At 39.2% G+C, this 24265-nt stretch overlaps 1 protein-coding gene across 21 annotated transcripts in view; it reads right to left on the reverse strand.

The window, feature by feature from the left end:
- The window catches only part of ARPP21 (cAMP regulated phosphoprotein 21), a 381834-nt gene that overhangs the window by 117724 nt on the left and 239845 nt on the right, over positions 1 to 24265 (reverse strand). For 17 of the 21 annotated variants that reach the window (XR_008309905.1, XM_053262075.1, XM_053262076.1 and 14 more), the window contains exons 10-11: positions 14678 to 14786; positions 12647 to 12748 (exon numbers count right to left, since the gene is read on the reverse strand). The exons of 2 other annotated variants lie outside the window; for them this stretch is intronic. Coding sequence is in view for 18 of the 19 variants with exons in the window: in XM_053262075.1 (XP_053118050.1) it covers positions 12647 to 12748; positions 14678 to 14786 (211 nt within the window). In the remaining variant the exon portion in view is untranslated. The remainder of the gene's footprint in view (positions 1 to 12646; positions 12749 to 14677; positions 14787 to 24265) is intronic. 2 more of the 21 variants (XM_053262082.1, XM_053262081.1) reach the window with 1 other exon arrangement.

The raw sequence follows: 24265 nt of genomic DNA on the forward strand, positions 1-24265 counted from the left end.
TGTACTAGTATATGGCAATATGCTTCTTTTGTGTGGGACTGCTCTGTATGACTATCATTTGTTTTATTTTGTCTTAATCTGTAACCTTTAAATTCCTGGGGTTCAGACAAAACTGTGGTGTCATGACTTGATGGCGAGTCCTTGGTCAAAATTCTTCTTCAACACCTTCCTCGCAGCCATGTCTACTGATTGGTGATTTTGAAGTTAAGGGTGTTCCTGGCCTGGCCAACGTACAATGGTGAAACAAGGAGCTGTGGCAATATACCTTTGAGTCTGAATCTGGATACTTTTCTTACATGTCTCCAGTAGTCAAAGGCCTATTGCCTGCCTGAATGTTGGCCATATCACAAGAATCCTGGCATTCTTTGCCTACTTGCTGTAACTGCAACACAAATGTAGTGAGGTTATGTAGGGGTAACTCTTGTTATATCTCAGCCTAACCATTTATATGATGATGCATCAAGCGCTTGAACAGAGCTGGATTTTCAACTAAATGCATATAAAAAGGCTATGCACACAACTGGGCAGAGGCGGGGAGGCATGGATGGCCCTACCTTCCCCCCAGATGATTGTAGATCCTTCCTTGGGTGGGCGTGCACCCACATGATCCACACTGCTCTGTGCAGTGCAGATCACTGGAGATCGTGTCTTGTTTTCTTGGCCTCCAGAAATCCCTCAATACACCATATGATGAGTACAGTGCATTGGGGAATTGCCCCGGGAGTTGGGCACTCTAGACTCCTGATTCTGTGTATGCTTAGGCTGCATGCAGCCCCAGCATACACATGACCCCAGTGCTCGTGCCCTTAACCCCAACTAAAGGCCAGGATAAAAAGGAGGGTTAGGAGGTGTGGCAGTGCCTGGATTGGGAGTGATTCCAGCACTCCACATGAGCAGCCTAACCCAGGCTGGGCTAGCCCTAGCCTGGGTTAGGCTGCTTGTGAGAATAGCCTTAAAGAGTTTTCTTTTTCAATGTTAACAGCAATCAAGCTATAATTTCAATTCTTAGTTGTGTCAACTGCAGAAGCCCCAGCAAATTAAATTTACTGCAGAATCCTTCTGTTGCCAAAGAAATGAGTTTCTGAATCTAAGTATCAAAATGACAGTTCTAAGGTTTATTATCTGACCTTCTGTGGGTACTTTTGAAGAAATGACATGAATATTATAGTGGTAGTTTGAAGCTTGTAACTTACATCAATTTGTTTACTGCATATGTGATGATAATTAACTATTTTATTGATGATTCCTCTTTTAGCAAAAGAGTGTTACCCAATGAGCCGGGTCTCATGATCAGTGAGACCCGGTTTTGGGGAGTGTGCGGGGAGAGCGGGCTAAGCACACGAGCAGGGAGGGAGCCTTGGGTGGCCGGATTGGCTGCCCACACGATTGCTGGCTCCGTGATGGAGCCAGCGGGGGCTGAGGAGCTCTGGGGTCGTGCAGCCCCCGGAAGCTATAGTATGCCCTGCACGAGTGCACAGGGCATACTGGGGAGACCCCCGGAGCTGGGAGGCAGCTTTTCACCTCCCCTCCGGGGGTCTACTCATGAGTAACCATGGCACAGAGTCGCAGCTACTCACAATCTTTAAATCCAGGTTTGCAGAGCACTCGCTGCGCGAACCTGGTTTTAGGGCAAGGGTATTTGGGCAGGTTACCCTCTTAGAAACCACCGGGCTCACAGCCGAGCCTGGTGGTTCACACGATGGGGCGAAATTGATTTCGCCCCATCGTGTGAATAGCCTCAATGTGTTTCTTTTGCAGTTCTACATCATCCACCCTACATCATCTGTTAAATGACCAAAGCACTCTGTTTACACAGCTGCCAATCTGCTCAATTTTATTTGTGAGAACATCTGCTCGTAGTTAAGCCAAAGCTGGTATTTGAGGCATACCAGAAGTGTGGGGGTAACTTAAATTAAACACAAGTTAAAACTAAAAACACAAGGAACATTGCTATGAGAGCATTAAGCATAATTTATTCATAATTTATTCCCAGCAAATTTTTAATTGAAATGAAATGACATATAAAACAAAATGTACATGTTTTCTGTCCTTACTTGAGAGTGAGGCTATTCACACGTGCAGAGGAAACTGGGCGAAGGGAGCCCAGCCTGGTTTTCCTCGCACGTGTGAACCGCTGGGAGTTGTGTGGCTCCTGGCAGTTCGCCCGCTCAATTGCCCCCACTTAAATGAGTTTAGTGAAGTGAGCACTCTGCTAACCCCATTTAGTTGATCGTGAGTTGCCACAGTGAGGCTCTCTGCCGTGGCGACTCATGAGTAGACCCCCGATCGGGAGGCAATAGCAAGCCTCCTGGCCTCAGGGGGTCTCCCCAGAATGCCCTACGCACTTTCACAGGGCATCCTGGGACTTCCAGGGGCCGGGCGGCCACCTATTCACACCACCCCTTCTGGTAGTCATGTGGACTACTGGAGCTGGTAGTCGTTTGGGTGGCCGGATCAGCTGCCCAGGGCTGATAATCAGCCTGATAATCGTCTGTGGGGAGAGTGGGCTTGACCTGCTCTCCCCGCAGTACCCTATGAGGCTCTACACACCAATTGTGTGTAGAGCCTCAGTGTGTGCTGTCAATTTTAGGCTACATCTTGGGGAAAATATACCAGGGTTAATTCCTAGCAAACATGGATGCTTTAGTGTGAGATGGAATTTTATGGAATTTTTTTCCAGGGAATACCTATTTATTAAAGAGACTATTTCTACTCTGGAGGATACAGCAATGCATTTTAAAAATAATAAATAAATTCACAGAAACACCTCTTCCATGACCCTTCCATAAACCTATAAAAGGTTCATGTTGTACCCCACTGCAAATAGCTATTACAAGAGCTGTGGGAGAAAGTTTCTCACTGGGCATCTGGAATTCATCACACTCTTCAAATTGCAGAGCACTTTGTTACGTAGCTGGTGGAGGAGGAGGAAGTAGTAGCAACTGGGCAGCTCAGTGAGTGAGAAGGGCAAGAATGACATATTAGTATGTGAGTCACTAGTGTGCTAGAGACAGATGACGTCAGATGTCAATATAAAGCTAATTGGCAATGTCTTCACAGATCTTTTAAAATTATGTCTGTCTTCAGCCTTCATATTAATAAAGGAGGGAGGTAGCTATCTCTATTCTCATACAATGTGGGAAAATGCTACTTGTCAATCAACAAAATTTGATCAGATAAAACCTCTAGTCATTCCTTCAAACATTGTTTTTGGTGCCTAACATGGGCAGATGCAGAACCTGATGGAAATTATGCAATGATAACAATCTTTGTTACATACTTACACATTTAATTAATGTAATATGCACAGTGCACACTATAATATTGGATTTGGGAATTTTAGATATGGCAGATCTTGTTATAATGTTAAGCTCTCCTCCAGTTTTTAGGAGGTGGATTCACTTGAACATTCATGAAAGTTAATATATGAGGCAGAGGAGAGAGAAGATCTTTATCTGTAGAGGCTTGTTTTCAACTTACTATATAAGTTCTGAAATCAGTATCACAAACTTGACTAAAGGAGATTGAATGGTACAGCTACAGTATATAATAATATTCTACCCCTTTACTATGCTGATTTTATTCTCATGACCCAGGAGAGAACTATATTTTGTTATTCCTCACAGAAGGATCATGAACATTGATTAAAGTATACAGAACACTTCAAAATATTAAAGTATAATTGGATGTAAGTAGCTATATGCTTTTGCAGCCTAAAATGCCTTAATGTTTTTCATTTGGTTCATCGTCACATTTGTGTTATGGTAAGTTGCTTGTAAACGTTAGTTATTCACCTTAACTTTAAAAAAGCTCCTTTTGATGACAATGAATCGAATTATTGGTGTATTTTGATGAAACTGATTAGTTTGTTTTCTTCATACGTTAATACATTTCTATATGCAGATAGAGTGAGAAAGAGAGAGGGGGAAATATTTCAATGTATATTTATTCTATTTTATTAATGTATATACTGCCTGATTCCAAAGGCTCTGGCGGTTCATAAAAAATAAATACAATAAAGACAAAATAAAACAAACTGTTAAAACAGCCATTTAAAACTCTCAAAGATTACTAAAAGCCAAGCTAAAAAAATGTGTCTTAAATGTGTCTTTTGAAGGCTAGTAAATATGTTAAACCATGAATGTCTATAGGGAGTGCATTCCACAGCCCAGGAGCGACCACAAAGAAGGCCCGCCCCCGAGTCACCACCAGATAGGTTGGCAGCATATGGAGACAGAACTCTCTCAATGATCTTACTGTGTAGTGGGAATGATCCTGAAGAAGATGCTTTCCCAGCGGTCCTAAGCCGTTTAGGACTTTAAAGGTAATGACTTTAAAGGTAATGACTTTCTATTTTGCCTGGAAACCTATTGGTAGCCAATGCAATTGCTTTAAAACAGGCATAATATGGTCTCTCTGAGAAACCCTGGAGAACAATCTAGCTTCTGCGTTTTAGACCAACTGAAGTTTCTGAACCACATACAAAGGTAGCCCCACATTAGTACTTGGTGGCAAAACCCTTGTTGGCAATCACAGAGGTCAGACGTTTCTTGTAGTTGGCCACCAGGTTTGCACACAACCCAGGAGGAATGTTGTCCCACTCCTCTTTGCAGATCCTCTCCAAGTCAGAAAGGTTTCGAGGCTGATGTTTGGCAACCCGAACCTTCAGCTCCCTCCACAGATTTTCTATGGGATTAAGGTCTGGAGATTGGCTGGGCCACTCCAGGACCTTCATGTGCTTCTTCTTGAGCCACTTTGTTGCCTTGGCTGTGTGTTTTGGGTCACTGTCATGCTGGAATACCCATCCAATACCCATTCTCAATGCCCTGGCTGAGGGAAGGAGGTGCTCACCCAAGATCTGACGGTACATGGTCCCGTCCATCGTCCCTTCGATGCGGTGAAGGTGTCCTGTCCCCTTAGCAGAAAAACACCCGCAAAGCATAATGTGTCCACCTCCATGTTTGACGGTGGGGATGGTGTTCTTGGGCTCATAGGCAGCATTCCTCCTCCTCCACACACAGCGAGTTGAGTTGATGCCAAAGAGCTCGATTTTGGTCTCATCTGACCACAACACTTTCACCCAGTTCTCCTCTGGATCATTCAGATGTGCATTGGCAAACTGCAGACGGGCCTGTACATGTGCTGCCTTGAGCAGGGGGACCTTGCAGGCACTGCAAGATTTCAGTCCTTCACGGCGTAGTGTGTTACCAATTGTTTTCTTGGTGACTATGGTTCCAGCTGCCCTGAGATCATTGACAAGTTCCCCCTGTGTAGTTCTGGGCTGCTTTGTCACCGTTCTCATGATCATTGCAACTCCACGAGGTGAGATCTTGCATGGAGCCCCAGACCGAGGGAGATTGACAGTTATTTTGTGTTTCTTCCATTTGCGAGTTATCGTGCCAACTGTAGTCACCTTCTCACCAAGCTGCTTGGCGATAGTCTTGTAGCCCAGTCCAGCCTTGTGCAGGTCTACAACCTTGTCCCTGACATTCTTCGACAGCTCTTTGGTCTTGGGCATGGTGGTGAGTTTGGAAGCTGAGTGATTGCTTGCTTCTACGGACAGGTGTCTTTTATACAGGTACTGTAACAAACTGGGATTAGGAGCACTCCCTTACAGAGGGTGTTCCTCATCTCAACTCGTTACCTGCATATAGTGAAAAGACACCTGGGAGCCTGAAATCTTGCTGGTTGATAGGGGATCGAATACTTATTTCCCTCACTACAATGCAAATCCATCGCTGACTTTTGGGCACTGGGCTTTTGAGGGTTTGTTTGTTGTTATTCTGTCTCTCACAGCTACAATAAACCTACCATTCCAATTATAGCCTGGTCATTTCTGTGTCAGAGGGCAAACGGACAAAATCAGCAGGGGATCAAATACTTATTTCCCTCACTGTAAGTATGACCTCAAAGTGTGACCCCTTACCATAAGTACCCGTTTTGCTTGGACTCAGCTTCAGTTTATTATCCTTCATCTAGTCTACTGTTGCCTGTAGGCAAACATTTAAAGGGGTTATGCCATTTCCTGATGATAATATCATGGAGAAATAGATTTGAGTGTCATCAGCATATCGATAACACCCTGCTCCAAATCTGCCTGGTACCTGTACAGGGTATTTCTGTGTAAAAAGTTCTGTATGCCTTTATTGAATCGTAATGTAAAATTTTAGTAGTTTGCAAACTGAATAAAGAAACCCTGACCAGAAACCCTGACCAAATCTGCCTGGTGTCTAAATCTGCACATTTAACCTTGAAAAATATCTACACACAATTTTATTTTAATTTTACATTTATATCCCACTCTCCCTCCACGGTGCCCAGAGTGGTATACATGGTATATATATATGTGTGTGTGTGTGTGTGTGTGTGTGTGTGTGAATATATGAATATATATATGTGTGTGTATGTGTGTGTGGCTATATATACAGTGGCATCCGTTTCACTTGGACTAAAATAGATCTAGTTGTTCTTGCCATTCTACTAGATTGAAAATCTCAAGTGCCTATTAATTTTCCTAGTTATGACAGCCAAAATACTAGAGTGATTTTCTCTTAAAAACTGAAAACTGGCTTAAATCACCAATATAGCAATTCAATTTATTGATCATAAATAAAATGTCTCAGGGTAAACATGATCCAAAAAGATTATCTGCTGGCAAATCTCACTAAATCAAACATTAGTTTTATGAAACAATCTTTAACTTCTCTTCTGATGGACAGATTGTGCAGTTTTAGCAATGTCTTCTTGGACGATAATGATCTGCCAAATCGTGCTTACAGAACATAATAAAATGGCACCAGAATAACAAATATAGCTAATTTAAGAAAAGACATCTAGCCTCTTTTGATTCTTCATTCTTTCATTTTTCTTTTGGCTAGTCAGTGAGCTCATTCTCAAGACCAGCCCTACCTGGGCAGCGCAGGGCTAACCCAGGTAAGGCTGATTATGAGAAACACCAGGATTACTTCCAATCCTGCTGCTCCTCCCATGAGTGGCCCTACTTTTCTATCTAGGCTAAAAATGAGGTAGGAGGATGAGTGAGTGCCTCCTACCTCACTCCTGGGTTATGTGGGTGCTCGGGCTACCGGCAGCCATTTTTGCCATAGAGCCAGGGGGAAGGAGTGGCCTGGCACTCCAAATAAAGCATTACCTATGCACCTTGCTGCTCACTCCTTTCCCCCGCTCTCGCTTGCTGTGCTGCTAGTCTGAGTGAATGGGTGGTGGAGCCCTGTTCGGACTCCGATTGTGTAAGGAAAGGCGGGTAGGCTCCTGTTTTTACCCCCAGCCACTTTGGTCATGTGAGCAACCTTGGTATCTACTAGGCCTGTGCACTGGAGAAAAAGTCTGATCTGATCCAACATCACCCAGATCCGACAGTATGACTGTCAGTACGTCTGTCAGTACACCAGATTCAGCATGATGCCCCTTCACAGGGAGCAGGATTATCAAATTTGTTGGAAGTATCTGACTTTAGTTGAATTTCCTAAGGGGACCAATGGGGAAAAAACAACTCCTGAATGGCTGGGCATAAAGCTGTCAAACCTCTCATGGTGGCAGTACATTAAGTGTGTGAAGTTTGAAGGACATTGGTGCAAGTGCTGTACTAGCTTTGATTTATGGCAGAAAGCTACAATGTTTGCAGGATTTGAGGCTCCCACTCTGATCATTAAGCATGTCAAGTTTGGACAAAATTGCTTCTTGCCTTCATATGAAAGGACTACTTCTCCCCCTTTCTGGCACCCCATGTTATAACTCCTGAATTAGGAGTTATGTATATAACCCTATGTTATAACTCCTGAAAAGGCAGAAACCTTTCATGATGGTAGTACATAGTGATAACATTAAGTATGTAGAGTTTGAAGGACATTGGTGCACTGGGTTTTTAATTAAAAAAAGTTTTTAATACTGTCATAATAGGTTTGTTTTTATGACATAAAGTTATAAGTCACTGAGCACAAATAAGATGAAGATAAAAAAAAGAGTTCCTCCCTCTTTTTCTGTTTTCACAGAATACCTTTCAGCATTCTCCAAACAGAGTTAAAGTGAAGAGAACAATGTGAACAGCAACTGAGCAGGGATAATAAAGCAATTTACATCCTTCCTCACAAGCACTGTGATTTGAAGACAATAGACTTAAACAATTGACATGATCAATTGCTAAAGGTCACTCCAAAAACTGATATGTCGCTCCAAAATCTTCCCCCTCCTCCCCTCAACATCTTCCAAATAAAGCATTGGAAATAATTTCACTTAGGCAACATTGTTTGGGCTTTAAAGAGCACTTATAAATCTGACAATTCCAACAGCAAATCCAACTGAATAGAGTTGTATTCTGATTATTTTGACATGATAGCGGCTCCGTGCTATATTGTCCGATTAGATCTGATACAATCCAACACAGGCACTGTCGGATCGGACATGATGCACAGCCCTAGTATAAACTGCAGTGGGGGTGGGGGGGTGGGGAGAGCAGCTTTGGAAGGCAAATGAGAAGACGGGGAAGGGTAAAGCACCCTTTCCATTGTTCTAACTAGCAGCCTTCTATGGCTGTTTTTCATTATAAATGTCACTGAGAAATTTTAATGAATTTCTGGCATAATCTAGTTTGACCTTATGGGGCTGCCATACTGTAGGTCAAACTACAGACATTATACAATGCATCAGCATGTAGATATAGGCTAAAGCTTACTCATGACAAGCAGCCACATAGGGCCACTGTTTGGATTGGTACTGCAGGTAGGGGGAATCTAACTCTTTATCTCTCTGTTTTTTCCTGCTGGAAAACACCCCACAAGTGGTTAACCCAAAAAGCACCATTTAACAAGGTCAAATAGCTACATCATCAACAAGCAGTTTTCAGGTGGGGCGGGGCAGCATAGAGACATAGGATCGAATAACCCCTATCTCTACAATTTGTTCCTGATCCAAACTGTGGCCCCACTTGGCTACTATCCATAAGTAAACTTAAGCCTGTAACTACATTCTGATGCATTTAATGTCCGATAACAACAAGATAGCTTAATAAGGGCTAAAATGTGATCCTGATCCAAACTGCAGACCAGCATTACTGTTACTCACAAGTAAACTTAAGCCTGTAACTACACACTGACAAATTTCTCACATCAATTGGCCCTGAGATTCCATAAAGCCAAAATCTGCTTGGTATCATAAACTGAGAGAAGCATCTCCAAAATGCAGTTAACAAGATCTGTTACTTAATGAGACAAAGGATGACAAAAGCAAACAACATACAACATTCAGTACTCCTATTTATTGTGCATTTTCACTTGGAAACCAGGGCCAATCAGAGATTAGGAAAGGTTAACCTCAAAACAAACAAAAAAACACTCTCTTACTCCATTAAATAGCTTTAATTTAAAAAGACACTGTCAAACACAATTCATTGTGTAGCTATTTAGTTAGACTCAATAAGCAAGAGTCTGGCTTATAAAATACTTCACAAATTTGCTTGCAGACAAAAGGGAGAAGTAGAACTCCAGGGTATTTTTACACTCCAGAGTGTAAAAATGCACATTTGCATAAATCATAATATGATTTATTTAAATATGCATTTTTACATAAACTGAAAAAACTGTTTCAATTTCTCTCCATGTGTATAAATATTTGGGGGGATATTCAGATGTCTCAGTTTGCATGTGAAACCATGTAGGAAATATGTAATGTAAGAAGTGGTCCACAATCTCTTGACAAGGTCCCTTTCATGTAACAACTATTTCTAGTGAAAATTCATATAAGTAAGGATGAATACATAGTATATAACATATCTCACCCTGTTATGCAGTTTTTATTTCAAACAGTAGCATATCAATGGGCTTTCCTGATGTATGTAGGAGAATGGCATGGAACCCCATATATTATTATTATTATTATTATTATTATTATTATTATTTCTTCGATTTCTATACCGCCCTTCCAAAATAGCTCAGGGCAGTTTACACAGAGAAATAGTAAATATATAAGATGGCTCCCTGTCCCCAAAGGGCTCACATTCTAAAACGAAACCTAAGATAGACACCAGCAACAGTCAGTGGAAGTACTGTGCTGGGGGTGGATAGGGCCAGTTACTCTCCCCCTGCTAAATAAAGAGAATCACCACAGTAAAAGGTGCCTCTTTGCCCAGTTAGCAGGGGCATAAAATAATATTTGTGGTATTTCTTATAGTCAAAACTATATCCAGCTCACACTCTCTTCTTTATGCTTTGTATAACAGTATAGCAAATGTGGGAGAAAGTGACACTAGCTCTACATTGTTATCAATAATTCACACATACCTGTCTTCTGATGCGCTCATTAAAGTAGAGCTCTCATTAAAGTTGGGAGAGGTGAGTTCTTTTTCTTAGCCCTTTTATAGGAGAGGATTGCCTGTTTGAATGCCTCACTTTGCAAGGAACCCCAGTGCAATCAAAATGTTTATTCTCTGAGATTACTTTTTTTATTGCTCCTCCAGTATCCTCAGCAATGTCAAAATCTATAAAAGGATGAATACAGATATATCTAAAAACAGGGGTTTGGAGCAGGAGGCTTTTCATGATGCAATTGACAGGGATATTATTTAGCTTGGCTTTCAGGGCTGGCATTGGAGGTTGGCATCATTGGGCAGCTGCCAAAGACCCTGGACCTTCAAAAGGGTCTACTGCTAATTGTTTAGACCAGGGATTCTCAACGTTGGGTCCTCAGATGTTATTGGACTTCAATTCCCATAATCCCCAAGCCCAGGGGCCTTTGGCTGGGGATTATAAGTCCAATAACATCTGGGGACCCAACGGTGAGAATCCCTGGCTTAAACTATCCTTATGCCTACAGCTTTTGTGTGGTGGTGGCGGTGGCGATGGTGCTAGAGTGTCTCCCAAGCTTGATGGAGGCCTCCAGAAACCTGGAGCTGCCCTGTTGTCCGTTTTGCCTCTCCTCCATGCTTCAGGTGGATTGTCTGCCTCACCTCATATATATGAAATGTATTGCTGCTTGTCTATTTATGTGCTTGTATGTTTATTTTCATACAGCATCTTTTTTTAAAAAAAAGTTAGGTTGCACGGCTACTCTATGGTGAGTCCATTTCCAGGGTACAATGTCCTTTGTTTTTAGGTGGTATGGCTATTAAGAATACTGCCTGACATTCAGCCTAACAAACTGCTGGTGCAGTGATGCTGCACCCACTACAGGGGAGAGGCATTTTTTGGTGTTAATCTAACCTTCCCTTTGAAGCCAGCTGTGACTCCTCGAAATTGGTCCCTGAGGGTTACGTATCCTGAGGGACATATTTTCAGGAGCCACAATCGACTTCTGAGGGAAGATAAGACTGACAAATATATCCCTTCCTTGTAGCACACATGCAGTGTTATAAAACATCAGCGCTCGTTATTTATTTATATATTTGTCTGTTTATTTCTTTATTAGTCAAATCTGTACACCGCCTCAAACTTTCGTCTCTGGGCGGTTAACAATAGCATAAAACAAGTTATATACAAAAACTTAAAACAATTTAACAATTTAAAAATCACCTACAAATTAAAACCTTTAAAAGGCTGGATATCCACCACTGGCCAACATTCTGCACAGTGGAACACCAGGGTTAAGGACTTCTTGGGACTGCTGCACATGTGGAAGGCAGTTCCATAGTGTTCTACAAGGGGTAAATAGCATAATGACTTAAAACAACATCTGTACTGTTGTGCAATGCTACTTCCATTTGAAACAATAGAAATAGTACTGAGAAACTGCATGGATGCCATTTTAAATCACTGCACAACTGCACTCTTGCGCCAACACCACACGGCTGCCTTCCACATGTGCAGCAGTCCTGGTTGGTCCTTAACATCAATGCTCTGCCATGCAGAATGTCAGCCATATTTTAAAGTTGATCTATTTCCCTCTCATTGGTGAATTTAACCTATTAAAAAACCAACTACCAAGCCACTCCCCCTCTCCCCATTTAGATAGTTAAAAGACCTGGAAAAATAAAAAGATATTCCCAACTTTGTACTGATTTAAATCAAGCCATATGATAGAAGAGAGTGTCTATTTAAATCAATGTTCAGCAGAAGAGTGTTACAGAAAACACACAACACAAGGACTTATAAAAACAAGCAAGAGTCAGCCCAGTCTAGCACACCTGCCCTGTTAGACCAAATCTTATTCCATACTTCTGAAAACTACCAAATCTCTGTCTTCTCCAAAAATGAAACAAACCCAAAAAAGCCATATAAAGTTTGAGCCCTCAAATCAATTTTCTCTACTGACTCCTGCCACAAAGTGCAATCTTGCCACAGTGTTAGGGCCAACCTACACATAGTTTGACTCTTGCATACTTTTTGTTTGTTAAAAAAAAACCCACAGCTGCTGGAGAGGCCTTTCAGATTGGTGCCAACGAGAGCTGCTATTTCCCAAAGAAGCAAGCAACTGCGGGGCTCCCCAATATGGATCAGGGCCACAGGGAAGGGAAGGAAGAGTTTTCCCATCACTGTCCCAATCTGAATCAGGCCCTTGTAGCTGATTTTTAGCATATATATTTGCAAGGGCCAAGCTTTGCTTTTCATATAATGTGTAGTTTGGACCTCAGAGAGCAAGAATATTGGCTGACTACTGATAAAGTTATGGCACTAAAGAGGCAATTAAAACAACTACTCACATCTTGTGCAAATATTCTCTCCCTCACCCTCTGATACTCCTCTTCTCTCTCTTCAATTGATTTACTTCGTCTGTCATCTCTAAATGGATGAATTCTGTTTTGCTGAGCATAAAAAGAAACCAGGAGGATTATATAAGTTGAGCTGCTAAAAACTGCAGTTAAGTAACTGTCAGCTGAGAATAATAAATGTTCACTTAAACAAATGAGGCATGAGAATGATAGTGTTTTCTCATTCCTAAGGTGGCATGTGAACCATAGTATTATGCCATGTATTCTACAGCATGACTAGATGATACGGGGTCTAGTTTAAATTGGCCTTTTGGATAGTTTGTGATCATAGGAAGTTGTCTTATGCTAAGCGAGACCTATGGATCACCTAGCCTAGTCTTGCCTAATGTAGCTGGCAGCAGCTTTGCAAGGTCTCAGACAGAGATCTTTCCCAACCCTGCTAACATTCACCTTCTGTATGCAAAGCATGTGCTCTACCAATGAGCTGTGGCCTATGGTTCCTATATGTAAAAGGAAATGAGGTGGAGTTAGGAGGTTCTTTTGCCCTTGTGAATTTGCACAACCCTAACAGGCTCCTCATATCCATTATGTTTCGTTCCTGACTGATCAGGAGAGGGGCAGATTTATTCAACTTTGCTGAAATTTAATGAGGGGAAATGGTATTGATGATGGAGCTATTAAGAAGTGAAGGAAAAATATATAGAAAACAATAGTGGCATTAAAGGCTGAAAAAGCCTGAAAGGTTTCATTGATGAGGAGGAAAATGCTGTTGAGAATATTCTGCACAAGAGTTGTAATCCCTTCAAGTAGTGATCCCTAGGCCTTTATTGAAACCACAAGAGAAAACATAGACTTTTGAATGCTCCGTAGACCAGAAAGTAGCAAAATGTGTTAAGGCACTTAATAGGGAAGAAAACACCCTGTATTTTCAATTAGAATCTAATGACAATGCTCTTGCACCTCTACCCCCAGTATTTGTTCACAATGCTTATTTTGGTCTCTCTCACAGTATCAGCTCTCTAAACTTTCTTTTCACTTTTCAAGAGCCAGCTATGATATTATGTGCCAAGTAAAGCAACCTGGAGCTGCAGAGGGAAATGGGAAAGAAATGAGTACTTTATCCAACTTATGAGAAAGCGAGGTATTCTGCTATTGAGTGACTGATTCATCAGAATTTGCCATAGTCACAAAAATTGAAGTGAAAACATACTTGTTATCTTACCTTTAGAGCATTTCTTATAAAAGCTATTCCAGAATCAAAAACGTTTTTGAGGCCTTTCCATTGTTTTGAATGACTGCATGTATTTCTATTAGATTTTAAATGCTCTTCTGAGCAAAACATTTGCTTTTTACCTTTTTTTAAAAGCTGTTGAGGTATACAGCTCTTGACCCATTTGTATATTGGCATGTATCAACTGAATATATTTAATAATGCAGAGTTACATGACAAGCAGCACACAGAGGGGATAGGTTTTTGCCACAAACATGCAAAATCAAGCAAATAAATGTACATGTACAATAATACTTGGTGGTGGGGGAAACGGAAACATGTATTTTTTTCCCCTGAGTAATAACTCATTTGTTGCAAAATCAATTTGATCTCATTGTAAAAACTTCCTCCCTTTATGACTCTTATTAGTCCTCCTTAATTTCCAACCAGCTTCATATGACTGTAAGAAGTGAAACAAGTGGCAGTGTTACAAAGACATTTGCAAAAACATAGCTGACAAAAGTTTTCCCAACAGTTTGGGGCCTTTTGTACATTCCAAATTGCCCTTCAACATGCAGAACTTTCTGTGGCAAGCAAAACTGCCCATGCAAACTGCTACTGCTGAAACATACACACTTATAGTTCGATGCTATTCCACTGTGCGCCAAAAACTGGAGAGAAGGAGAGGGAGATAGGAGCAGGAAGGGAAGCAGCAGCAGCAGCAACAAAAGAACATCAAGAACATCAGTCAGCCCACTTCCAAAAACAAAACAAAACAAAAAAATTCAGCATCTCTCAAACCGAGAACCAACCTGATTGTCTTCTTTATCAATACTAGTGTTATCTCGCTTCAAGATAAATCGCTTCTGGGATTCTTCACCTTTTTCATCTTTTAAATGTTCAGAAAACCTTTGCTCTGGTCTGCCAGCAAAGTAAAACATATCAATAAAGATCTATTTGTTTTGTTTTTAATTTGTCAGCACTCTGTTTACGGTGGCATTTAGAGCAAAATTAGACCACAGTTGTGGCTGCTGCTATTGGTATAGGTTTGTTCTAATGCTGCTGTTATTGCTATAAAATATATTTTGTTGCTGTGTAGGTGGCAAGTTGAAACTGAATTATAAGCCATTGCAATATCCTTTTCTTTCCAGTCTCTTTTAACATTGATTGAAGGATGAAAAGGCAAGCCAATGTACAATATGTTAATTTACTTTTTCAGTCATCATGACCTCCAGCAATGCTGCAGACAAGCGTGTACAGATGATAAGCAAAGACAAACTTGATGGGTGTCTTTTACAAAACTTCTCACTTATAATACAGAGAATTGGAAACTGGGGGGAAAGGCTCCAGCAGGATTTTCTTCAAACAATTAATTATCCAGTGGATGGTAAATTGGGGAAAAAATTCAAAATTGTCACATAGTATTGATTTGCCAATTGATTTGAAACCCATCCAGATGGTTATTAAATAGCCAGACGCTGCTGGCTGACAACTTCACATTTCTAGGTTCAGAGGCTGAGATAAATTGCTGTGTGCTCTTCTATGACCTTGTTCAAAAAGGATAGGGAGAAAAGTGTCTCTTTACATTGAGCTAACAATTGACATAATTGCAGGCTTGGGGAACATTTTAATCTCCAGGACATCGTGTGATCTTGGTCTGTTATTAACATCCCAGATTTTGCATTTTCTGCCAAAGCTTCATTAAGGAGCAAGTTGGTTTGCAAAGCAAGCATCACATGTTGTCACATAATGTGTGTTTTGTTAATTCAAGAGCATTTATAAATTGGAAGTAAAGTGTGAACATAAGGGTTCTTTCTCTACTCAGTGCACATGTGTTACTTCCACAAGCATTCACAGAAGACAGACAGGATTGTCAAGGGAAGAATTGGGAATTCGAGGATCATATGGAGCACAGTAATGCATTCAATCTGTGTGAAAATCTCATGTCAACATGAATAACACAACTGAAAAAAAGTAGACTTATTGGAAATTTCATCTTTATCAAAATTTGAACAATCAGATCTGTACAATTGCAAATAAAGTTTCTTCTTTTTACCTACAATATAGATGAATAGTTATTTTGAGGTGTAAAGCAATATCTGGTATATGAAGGAATGTTCTTTCCTACTCTTAGCTTTCCCTCATCTCCCTCTTTCCTTCCCAACTATCTGTTTCAGATTCTAAGCTCATTGGGGCATTAGCACTTTTTGCTAATGAAGCACTGTAAGGCACAATGTAAACTGATGACAATAATCTTTTCACATTTCGTTCCTTGGTTCTTCACAATCGAGATGTGCGTGTTGGAAAAATAGGAATTCCACTTCAGAATTCCTGCCCCCCACCCCTACGAGGAAGCAGTTGTTCGCAGGGCAAAGCATGATGGTGATGGTCAGTGGGGGGGGGGATGTACATAGCTCTACTATATAATAAAAGAAAATGAAAGAGGAACAATGTAATGCATACACGCCAACAAGCTAATATTTTGACTCTGAGCTTAATTAGTTCTGAAGCCAAGTCTTAACATGACATGTACATACTTGCCAGCCCACCAAATTACTGCTCACATGAATTTATTAGAGGTGCACAAATTTTGTTATTGTTCTTACTGTTGTTGTTGTTGTTGTTGTTGTTGTGTGTGTTTTTGCAGCCATTTATCTTTCATTGTGGAGATGGTGGTGGAAAGAATTCAAGCGGATGCATACAGATTGTAATGAGAATCTTTGTAATTGTTTTGTTTGATTAGTTTTTTTCCCTTTTTCTTTCTTTTCTGTTCTATTTTTCTTATGTTTCTCTTATATTGTAGATAAAATAATAAAAATAAATAATAATAATAATAATAATAAAAAGACAGATGCCTTAATGTGTGCAAGTTGTAACCATTCTGCTGAGTAATTAAACAGATTGCTTACTCCAATCCTAAAAGATAAATCTATCTTTATATGCTAGTCTTTTTGCTCCCCCCAAAAATCCAACCCTTCAAAGCTAGGTAAGAGAACCCTAAGCAAACATTGCAAAAACAGAGGCCTATCTGCCCTCTGTAAATGAGAGCAAAATTTCTACTGAGATGAGTCCACTAACGAACATATGTTATTAAACCTGCAATACTTATTCAATCATCAGAACCTTATATATTATTTTTAAAAGTTCAGAATTGCTTAGAGTTTGTTAGAATTTGCTGTTACGACAGAATGAAGAGTATAAGATGCATATTCTTCACCACAACCACATTAAAAAACAATCTTTTACTTGATTTTAAGAAAGTAATCAAACTTGTCATTTTGACAATTTACCACATTTGTCAGCAGATAAATGCATATAATATCACATTGTACTATACCTACAATAATATATTAATTGGAACTTCAGAAGCACCTTGTCTAAGGTTTATAATTAATATCTTGTACGTTCTGTTTTGGAAGTTTGATTTGGATTATGGATGATGTTCAATATGAAAAAGGCATGCAATAGAAGAGTACACATATTGAAATTTTGGACTAAACTTCAGGTTTGTCATGTCTTTGAAAAATGTCATATTTTAAAGAAAGACATTTAAGTATGGTCTGTCATATCTAACAGTACTGTTGTACTACTTTGTATAAAACATTAAAATATACAGATTACTAATTTTCTTGTAAGATACAATCTTATACAAAACAAACTGTATTTAACAGAAAAAGACAAACTAAACATTTTTAATTGTGAGCTCTTTGGGGACAGGGTAATAATTAATTAATTAGGTAATAAATGCCTCATTATTTTTTCTATGCAAACTGCTTTGAGAACTTTGTTGAAAAGTGGTATATAAGTACTACTACTAGCAGTACTACTACTAGCCACTACTACCAGTAGTAGCAGTACTACTACTATTAGTACTAGTAGTAGTAGAAGAAGAAGAGTTTAAGTACACATTATGCAGAATGAAATATAGAATTTTAGACCATACCACTTCAGACTACAAGTGAGATGTTATAATTTGAATGTTCCCTCATGTTAAACAAAAACACTAACTAGAAGATCAGAGAAAGAACAATTCTCATCTTTCTCTCCAGTGTGCTATTTTTCGATATGAAGACTAATATATCTTCTCTATTACATATATTCTCCCCAATGTGTTATTTTTCTACATTCTCCTACACTTCACATTGTTTAAAATTTGCAATTACAACAGAATCCAGTTTTCCACTGTCTGACCACGTCAGTCTACCTTCCCATTCTGAGTAATATGTAGATTAACTCTCCTTCAATTCTTCTAGAGAAAAACAGTAATAATGATTATTGCACAAAATATAGCCTTTATTTTTAGCTGCTTCAGATCAATCTATTACAGCATGTAAACAAAAACATCATTTCCACCCTAAGAGACAGGTGAGTCTAGCCATTAAAAAGACCTTCCGTAGGAATGCAGTGCCTGGGAAGTATTAAACGGCTATTTTTTAAAAAATGGATCACTATAACTAATGCCTGGCTCTGCATTTTTAACAATAAATGAATTAAAATAGCAGGGCTCATGAAAGATTGTAGGGGATACATCTATTTATTTACATAACAGCTTTATAGACACAGACAGACACACAAGATATTGGCTGATATCCAGAGTAATGCTGCACCCGTGTAATCATGGTGCACTAGCACATGGATGTTGTGTTATCCAGATGTGCTAAGTTGCATGATGTGTTAAGTCCCTCAGGGACATGTTTCCATGGTAAGAGATAATTTCCAGAGTGCAGGGAAAGCTCCAAAAATAGTCATGCTGTGTCACAGAGGAAACATGCTCCTCAAGGACATGTTTCTGTTTTTAACAAGAGTGCTTCAGGAGCATGGGGAAAGTTGTGAAAATATTTGAGTTCTTGCACAAGAGCGCCTATGCTTCAGAAGTGTGAAGGCTAGTGCTCAGTGTGTGCTGCTGTTACCGTAGAAGCATGAATGCAGAATTAGCCAGGCTGTCAGCCACTGTTTTCCTTCAAATGGTAGGACATTTTCAGGTATTCTTCTACTCTCTTAAGGTATCAGACCTGCCAGATTTCAGAGAGATTGAAAAAAGGCTTCCTGTTTTAATACAAAAATTACTTAAAATGAGTGCAGCTCATTTGTTTTCATTTCCATTCATTTTAAACATTAATGCAAAATATATATATTGAGAAATATTGTATTTCAGGTATTTCACAATGATATGAAAGCTCTTTCTCTGATTACTGCTGTGTGATAACACATATAAGACATCACTTTATGTCATCAATGGATGAGCTTCATTCTAAGACAAATTAAGGTCAATAAGGTTTTACAGAAGCATCTGAAAGGCGGGGGGGGGGCATTTCCCAGAAAAAGTGAGGTAGATAGGTCATATCTTCCACAGCTTGTTTAAGAATTCCTAGAGGAGGGCCCCATGGAAGCATTCTACTTGTAATTAAAATTCAGAAGCTTCTCACATTGACCTTAACTTCTTACAAAAGTAGCACAAGGACAAAGAGATTTGTGTCTCATAAGACTGAGAAGGGTAGAACGGGCACTCTGAGGGTAGAAACAGTCAATAATTACTCATGTGGTAACTTCTTTAAATTGTATTGTGTGATAGTTCTAAGTATGTGCAGAGCTCCTGGTCACACAGTTGTGCAAAACTCATCAATGTGTCCACTTTCCTAGATATTCAAGCTGTTATAGTAGGGTAGTAATGTTTCCTTACAATATAGCTGGAGGCCACATATGGCCATTTCATGACTCCATAAGTAGATCTACTGCACAAGTTTTTAAGCTTCTTACCCTGTACACACTATTCACCTGACCTCTTAGCTCAAGCATGGGACACATTTGGAGTGGAAGCAGAACAGAGCTTTGGGGAGGCCGACCTCATACTTCCAAGCTCATTTGTCAGGAGTCAGAATCAAACAACTTTATTCTTTCTCTTTATTACAGAGAGGAAGGAGGAACTGGTGCCTCTAATATAGCAAGGGACAGCTAAAATATGCTATAGTAAAACATTTGAGACATCAATTTGATGCTTCTTTAAAACTGGCAGCTGGATCTATTTGATGCAAATATATCTTTCTGAAAGTAAATTTCTTCCTTCCCCACAAGTAAACTGTTAAAAACATCAACCCTGTATTCTAATTTCTCCTAACTGGCAATACTGAGAGCCAGTAAGGCAAGATAAAAGGACAAATACTAATAATAAAATAATAAAAAGACTAATACTGCATGGTACAAAAGGAACATGGTCTGCATACAAGCTTACATTCAAGTAAAACAAATCAGAATGGAAATGGGATGATATGCCTACAGTAATTTAGAAATAACATGAAGAACCAAGAAGAAAAAGCTAGTCTTAAAAATTTTCAATAACCTCTAAAAGAATGAGAAGTTACTTGGATTGATGGTAGAAGAGCATTCCAGGCATATGGAACTGTGAGATAAATATGTGTGTGTGATATATATATATATATATATATATATATATATATATATATATATGACAAATAGCAAGAGAGAAAGTTTTTTAAAAATCTGAAAAACAAAATAGCTGATAAAAAATATAAAGAGAAAGTAGGCCATCTTATCCCTAAGACCATGAAAACATTTAACAATGAATAATCAAAGCTAATGCAAAGGAATATGTTAGAGAGAAAGACAATCAAAATGAGAAGAAAAATTATGTTACCAGAAGAATTCAAAACAGATTAAAGGAGAAGAAACTGCCGAAGACCAAGTAAAAGAATATTACAGTAATCATTCTAGAAATAATGGCTCAGTTTTTCAGAATACGAAGTTAAAAATGGATGGATCCTGGAAATAAGATAAGATTGAAACCAAGAATGAACAAAACCAGTAAAGCTCAAAGAACAAAGGGACAGCTAAAGCAGAATAACCCACAGTGTAATATGAAGAAGGAATAGCTAGAAAAACAAGAATAGTAGATAATGTAAAATAAGTTGTTGGTGATCTTACAAAATGCAGTTTCTGTAGAGTGGGAAGATAGAAAGCAGGCTTAAAAGAATCAAGCATATACATAGGAAAAGTAGAACAGAACAAACAACTTGCTCAAGAAGCTTTGAGATAAATTAACAAAAAGAGAATTAGCTAGAAAGGGCCAAATGATCTAAAGATGACTTTCCTAAAATGAGCAAAATTATGGCTAATACCAGACAAATGATGGTGTTCTAATGCAGCAGTGCTTCCAATGCTGCACTGGTGCTACGAGAGGAAGCATAATTTTTGGCAATTTCCCCTTTACTCTGAAGCCCACTGCGCCTGTTGTAAATATGTTCCTGCGGGTCATGTAACTAATAAGAGCACAGTGTTAGGAGCATGAGCACTGTATTAAGATCAGACAGAACTAGAAGAGAAAAAGGATTTTAAAAGAGTAAGATAGAAAAGGAAAAAATAATATGAGCAAGAAATTAAGATCATAAAGGGCTAAAAGGACAGGTTGTAGGATAGCAGCACTAAGAATAACATCAATATCTGAACATTAAATAGGTGCTAAAGAAGAAAAGAAACAGAGAACAAGATGAAGGAACAGTCAATAATAGCAGGAAAATATGGTTAAAAATTCAACTACTTTATCAAAGCTTTAGGTGAAATAAAAGAAAGAACCAAGGGAAGATAAGGGATACAGAGAATCAAATGTAGAAAAAGATGCAATGGCTAAGAAGAATGAATGATACGAGAAAGAAGGCTGAAAGCAGAAGGAACAAGTTCTGGTAAGAACTAATCTGCCAGCTTTTCTTTTACCAATTATTCTTTTACCAGTTTTTCCTTTTATCAAATATCTTAATTGATAATTACCATCTCCACAAATTAGCCCACGTGCCTCAAAACTTTATGCCATCCTGAATTGGGATGGATGACATCATCACAAACTGCGCTACTGTCAATACAACTGTACCAAATTTGATGAAAATCAGTTTGGAAGTTCACAAGTTAGCCCACTTGTGCCTCAAACATTCACGTGTCCACCATTTTGGAAGTGGGATAGGTGATATCATCACAAACTGAGGCTTCCTATTTATCCCTACAATGGTACCAAATTTGGTCCAAATTGGTTAGGTGGTTCACTAGTTAGCCCACTTGTGCCTCAAACATTAATGTGTCTGCCATCTTTCATTGGCGTGGATGACATCATCATAAACTACACAGTTGAATTGTCTCTGTGTGTTCCTACAGCTTTGCTAAATTTGGTTCAAATTGGTTCTCTCTTGCACCTCAAACATTCATGCATCTATCATCTTGAAATGGGGTGGATGACACCATCACAAAGTACACTGCTGAGGTGTCCCCACAACTGTTCCAAATTTGGTTCGAATTGGGTAGGCAGTTCACAAGTTGTACCTCAAATGTTTTCATTTGTGCCTCAAATGTCTACATCCTAAATTGGGGTGGATGACATCATCACAAACTATGCCATTGAGCTATCCCTATGTGTCTCTACAGCTGTTCCAAATTTGGTTCAAATCAGGCAGTTCAGATGTTAACCCACTTGCACCTCAAATGTTCACGTCTGCCAGCTGGAATTGGGGTGGATGACATAATCACAACCTACGCCATGAAAAGTGTCCCTACAGCTGTATCAAATTTGGTCTAAATCAGTCAAGGCATTGCGAAATTGATAGCGGGACACACACGCACACATACAAAGCTGGGTGATCTCATAAACTTGCTTTCCTGAAGGAAAGTAGGCCAAAAGAAGAAGAATAGGAAGGTACCATAAAGACAGTTGAAAACAGAACAGGATTTGCGAAGTTGCTTACCATAGGTTCATAGGCATTGATGCATGGATAAAAGTAGCAGATCTCTAAAAATACCTATGGCTGCAGATAAAAAAACACATGGAATGAAAAGATGGAGCAAAATAATTGATAGTAGTAGAAACAAAGCTAAAAAGAAGGCTAAGCAAGAGATTCAATGTGAAGAAATTCACCAGGAATAAGAGAGGAGGGAGAATGTGGAAGAAAGAGCCACAATAAGGAAATCATAATATAGATTCTTAGAACGTTGGGCTGAAAGATCTTCCAGTCTTGCCCAAAGGAGGAAATTGCTGTGGCATCTATGAAGACAATCCAGCCTGTGCTTGGAAACCTTTAACAAAGGAAAGTCCATCACTGCACAGAGTTTGCTGTGTTCCACTGTGGAACATATATTACACTTAAGAACTTCCTCTTGCTGTCTAAAACTTTCAGGAAAATCTTGCACTTTCTCTAGAATCTTCTGAAAATGCTTAAGACGGTCAATTACAAATCAAGCTGTAAGAAGCTTTCATATTAGTAATGAAAGGATTCAAAGGCAAGAAATGAAATGAATCAGATGAGTTGGGTGGGTGATAATCAGAAGCAACATATAGATCAAAGGTGAAAAGATATGAATATGGACTTCAAAATTCATAAATAAATAAAAGGAAGAAAATGAAAGAGTCCAAAACTGACTAAGGAAGAAATAGAAATCCTGCCACCTACCATGACTTTTGGGATTTGAAGAGTGGATAACTTGCACCTGGATTTACACAGTAAGTCTATTCTTATGAGCCCAGTGAGCATAGTTAAAGGGTTAACTTTGATCACCAAGCCAGGCATGTTCCTGAGCAGCATAACATGAAAACCCACACTGTACCAGGGATAGTAGTCCCACCGCCTTAGTTAACATTAAAATGACAATCAGTGGTTGGATGCTATACTAACAAGACCCAGTTTCTTTTCAGACTAACTGAACATACAGGTAATGTATTATACAGACTAGCAAACTTTATTAATTGCACCTGGATTTATTAAACCGTATCTTCAATTTGAAAAAAATTAGCACAGCTCAATATAATTTTTTTCAGTTATATTTTACATATTAATATAAGCCAAAACCATCATTTCCTAGATTTCCCTTTCTACATTATAAAACTTGTGTGTTGTAGAAAGCAAGTCACATTGACATTCCATACTGTATTATTCTTGCTGTGGTCAGGTTCAAACATAATGCAGAAACTGCCCAAAGACATTAGTTTTAGGTGGCATATAAATATATTAAATAAATAATAAATGATAAATAATAAGCCTACTTGCTAAGTCAGTAACCAACTTGCCTGTGACTGTCTGAACCCATGGCAAGAAAGAACCTGAGAGTCAAACCTAGATGTGTAACCAAGATTTAAAGTTGCCAAACTTGCTAAACTATGGGCAGGTCCACATGATGTGGCAGAAGCTAAAAAGCCAGTTCCCAGAGTTCCGTGTTGAGTCTGACTTCCGGTGGGCTGGGGTCGATATGCTTTCATTTGTTGTGTCTTCCAAACCTACCAATGCCGGCATATTCTGTCTAACTTGTAGTTCAGGACTTAACATTTGTAACCAAGAACTGAAGTTGGTTACAGAAGTTGGATCTGGAAGTCGGGTAGAATATGCCAACATTGGTGGGTTTGGACAACACAA

This window comes from Hemicordylus capensis, chromosome 6 (assembly GCF_027244095.1).
Source record: "Hemicordylus capensis ecotype Gifberg chromosome 6, rHemCap1.1.pri, whole genome shotgun sequence".
NCBI classification, from domain to species: Eukaryota; Metazoa; Chordata; class Lepidosauria; order Squamata; family Cordylidae; genus Hemicordylus; species Hemicordylus capensis.